Source organism: Lactuca virosa, chromosome 4 (genome assembly GCF_052849685.1).
Source record: "Lactuca virosa cultivar CGN04683 chromosome 4, Lactuca_virosa_CGN04683_v6, whole genome shotgun sequence".
Taxonomy (NCBI): domain Eukaryota; kingdom Viridiplantae; phylum Streptophyta; class Magnoliopsida; order Asterales; family Asteraceae; genus Lactuca; species Lactuca virosa.
Window position 1 is genome coordinate 295,169,195 of NC_136429.1, and position 3,884 is coordinate 295,173,078.

Here is a 3,884-nt window from a genome sequence, read left to right on the forward strand (position 1 = left end):
TCTCTCGCACGTCTCCTAGATTATTAAACATCAAATCGAAGAAAAACTATTCTTTGTTGATAGAGAAATCAAAATCGTGGTTGGATCTTTACCATCAGCATTCATACAGAACACCAGGAAGTTGAAATGTCCCTTTGTGGAAAATCTAAAGTAATTGATGAGAACTACATGGCGAAAAGACGACTACGATAGGGGTTTAGTAGTGTGATATATATGGTGTGAAAAATCTTAAAGTTTTCTGCAATGCATACAAATTCTATAGAAGATGTGAGGGTGCAAGGGTTAGGTCACTCATGTTTTTGCCGGAGGAGAAAGCAAACTGCCAACTGCCAAATGTTGGTGTGTGATTGGATTTTTATTTGCCTTTTTATTTTAAAAAAAATAGATTCAAATCCTTTTAACCATTTTTTTTTGTAATTAACTTCAATTATCTGGTAAATATGCCGTTTCAAAAAAAAAAAAAAAAACGTGTAGACCGTTTGTAAACGGGCCGGATGAATTTGATTTATGCATAGTTTTGACAAACGCGGCATATCTAAGTTCAACTACCTCAAATATTTGAGGAGTATTTGTTATATATTGTAAAGAAAAGGTTTCTTCTCTTTCAACAGAGCCATGTCTATCCCCGGTGGAAGCAAAAGAAACTTCGAAGAAAAAGAAGACACGTATGATATCCATCGCGAGCCAGTGTCAGATCCTGTAGTTTCAGAAAGCCCACACCCTGGCTTGAAGAGACGCGATTCCTTAGATATCGAGGCTGATAAATTTCTTGACAACAATGGCACTGAGGTCATTATTTCATTTTCATACTTATTGTATCGATTTCCGTAGATTTAAAGTTTTTGGAATTAATTAATATTGATATTAATGTTTGTGATCGAAGGATTGGAGAGTGATACTGACACTAGCTTTTCAAAGCTTAGGGGTGGTTTATGGCGACATCGGGACATCACCGCTGTATCTGTTTGCAACCACATTCATCAATGGCATCAAACATGAAGACGACATTTTAGGTGTTTTGTCCATCATCTTTTACACCATCACGTTAATACCTGTTATCAAGTACGTCATGATCGTCTTACGCGCCAATGATAATGGAGATGGTAATGCATCCTTTCGCTTGTTCTTGCTTATTCATTTGTTGTTAAAATCATAACAAGTATATAAAAACTACGTAGTTAACATCAAATAATGTGTGCTTTGAAGAAACTAACTTGCTAGAATCATTATCAAATATCTGATGAAGTGTTGCATGCATGTTGTGGTGTAACAAGGGGGTACTTTTGCATTGTACTCGAAACTTTGTCGATACGCGAAGGTGGGTTTGATCCCTAGTGAGCAAGCGGAGGACCATGAGGTGTCAAATTTTCGACTTGAGTTACCCAACAAGACTAACAAAATAGCTTCAAAGATCAAGAAAAATCTGGAGACTCGAACCTTTGTCAAGTTCTCACTTCTATTCGCTGCCATGCTTGGAACCTCCATGGTTATTGGCGATGGCATCCTCACACCCTCCATCTCTGGTCTCTACTAGCTTTTAATTTCTTACATTCAAAATCGACAGATTTTAATAATGTTTAGTTAACATATCGTTTGTTTAATTTACTTTACAGTTTTATCGGCGGTATCAGGGCTTAAAAATGCAACAAGTACCATGACAGAAGGTAAATTAACTTTGGCTTTGCTTAATTAGACAATGATTTACCATGACAGAAGGTAAATTAACTTTGGCTTTGCTTAATTAGACAATGATTTACCAAGTTTGACCATTTCTTCAAAGAAAAGGTTTAATTTGTGACGTGTTGGAAATGGTGTGATATGCAGGGAGGATCGTTGCAATATCAGTCGTAATCTTGATTTCGTTGTTCATGGTTCAAAGGTTTGGAACTGACAAAGTTGGATATACCTTCGCCCCTATCATTTGTCTCTGGTTCTCCCTCAATGTTGCAGTTGGTGTTTACAATTTCTTCAAGTTCGACCCTTCTGTCGCTAGAGCCATAAACCCTAAATACATCATCGATTACTTCAAACGAAACAAAAAGGACGCCTGGATTTCTCTTGGTGGCACTGTCATGGCCATTACTGGTACTTAATTCTCGATCCATCAAACTTTTTTGTTTCGATTTTGTAAGACTTTCTGTCTTTCTGACACTCTGATCATTCAATTTTATCAGGAACCGAGGCCATGTTCGCTGATGTTGGCCACTTTACAGTGAAATCGATACAAATAAGCATGTGTTGTGTGGTTTATCCAGCCCTGATAACAGTGTATAGTGGTCAGGCGTCGTGGCTACGAAAGCACCCCGATGAAGTGGCGGATACTTTCTATAACTCGGTTCCCAAGGAGTTGTACTGGCTAGTGTTTGTAGTAGCTGTTTTGGCTGCAATTATAGCAAGTCAGGCGATGATATCGGGGACTTTCTCCATCATTAAACAGTCGCTTTCACTCGGATGCTTTCCTCGTGTTCAAATTGTTCATACTTCTACTAAGTATGAAGGACAAGTTTTCATACCGGAAATGAACTATCTTCTTATGATAGGTTGTCTTCTTGTTACAATCGCATTTGGAACTACCGAAAAGCTCAGCAATGCTTATGGTTAGAATTCCTTACATTATGCTAGCTTCTTAAGTGTTTTTTAGTTACATACTCGGCTAAAATGATTTATATATATAGTCAAAACTTTCCTAGTCTTGCTTTCTAACTTGTTGAACATGGACTAATTTTGGTTTCTAATGTAGGTATAGCCGTTATATTTGCCGAGACATTAACATCATCATTTATGGTGGTGATCATGTTAGTCATATGGAATACAAATATACTTTTTGTTCTCTTATATGTGCTTGTGATTAGCTCCACAGAATACATTTACTTAAGCTCGGTTCTCTACAAAGTCAGCCAAGGAGGATACATGCCGTTCTTGTTTGCAATCATGCTAATGTTCATAATGTGCACTTGGATTCAGTTATTGTGTTTGTTTCAATCAGTTAATGTTCATAATGTACCTGCCTTGCATTCAGTTATTGTGTTTGTTTCAATCAAGTCATTGCCAATAAGTAAGGTGCCACCAGAAGAGAGATTCTTGTTTCGTAGGGTGAACCCAAGTGAGTTGTACGTGTTTAGATGTGTGGTAAGGTATGGGTATGCGGATGTGCACAATGAAAAGGAGTCATTTGAGAATATTTTGATTGAACGTTTAAAAGATTCCATTCAATCTGATTATGGAGTTGAAGAAGAACAACTCGATTGTATAATGGTTGAGGATGTTGGTACAATAGACAGAGCTACACAAGCTGGAGTCGTGCATTTGGTGGGAGAGCATGAGATCATTTCGAGGAGAGGGTCTTCAATTGGGAAGAGGCTCTTGATTGATTATGCTTATAATTTTATGAACAAGAACGTGCGTCAAGGTTACAATGTGTTTGAAATTCCTCATAAACGGATGTTGAAGGTTGGAATGACTTATGAGGTTTAGCGGTGATGAGATGAAGTAATTGAAACTTCAAGTCAAGAGTTTAAATTTGAGCCTAGTGTCACGCCCGTGGACCATCTAAGTCAATTTCATTTTTAGGAAAGTACTAGTAGTTAGTGTAGCACACAATGCAGGTAGCAATTAGTTTTCTTTTTTCTCGAGAATTAGTTCTTTTTTTTTTTAATCTTCTTTTTAATATTGTGTTTCTCATATTGAAATAAACTGACGGGTTGGTTGAATTTGGTCTCAAGGTAGCTGTTTCATTTAGCTCTAAAAGCAAAGCAAACCAACTAATGCTATAGTTGGCGGACTGTCGACCAAAAAATTGGTTAAAGTATTCATAACGTTGAAAGCATTCATTTTTAAAATGGTAACGTTCATAAAAAAACAACATTTGAATTCATTCCAAAACA

At 37.0% G+C, this 3,884-nt stretch overlaps 1 protein-coding gene across 1 annotated transcript; it reads left to right on the plus strand.

Annotated features, from left to right (window-relative positions):
- Window positions 1–615: 615 nt before the first annotated feature.
- Window positions 616–3,639, plus strand: LOC145168872 (potassium transporter 5-like). The gene is made up of 7 exons (XM_079087539.1): window positions 616–789; window positions 884–1,103; window positions 1,275–1,523; window positions 1,614–1,664; window positions 1,825–2,085; window positions 2,175–2,597; window positions 2,741–3,639. Exons 1-7 carry the CDS (start codon window positions 616–618, stop codon window positions 3,472–3,474), a joined length of 2,112 nt encoding a protein of 703 aa, XP_078943665.1. The 3' UTR covers window positions 3,475–3,639.
- The last annotated feature ends 245 nt before the right edge of the window (window positions 3,640–3,884 follow it).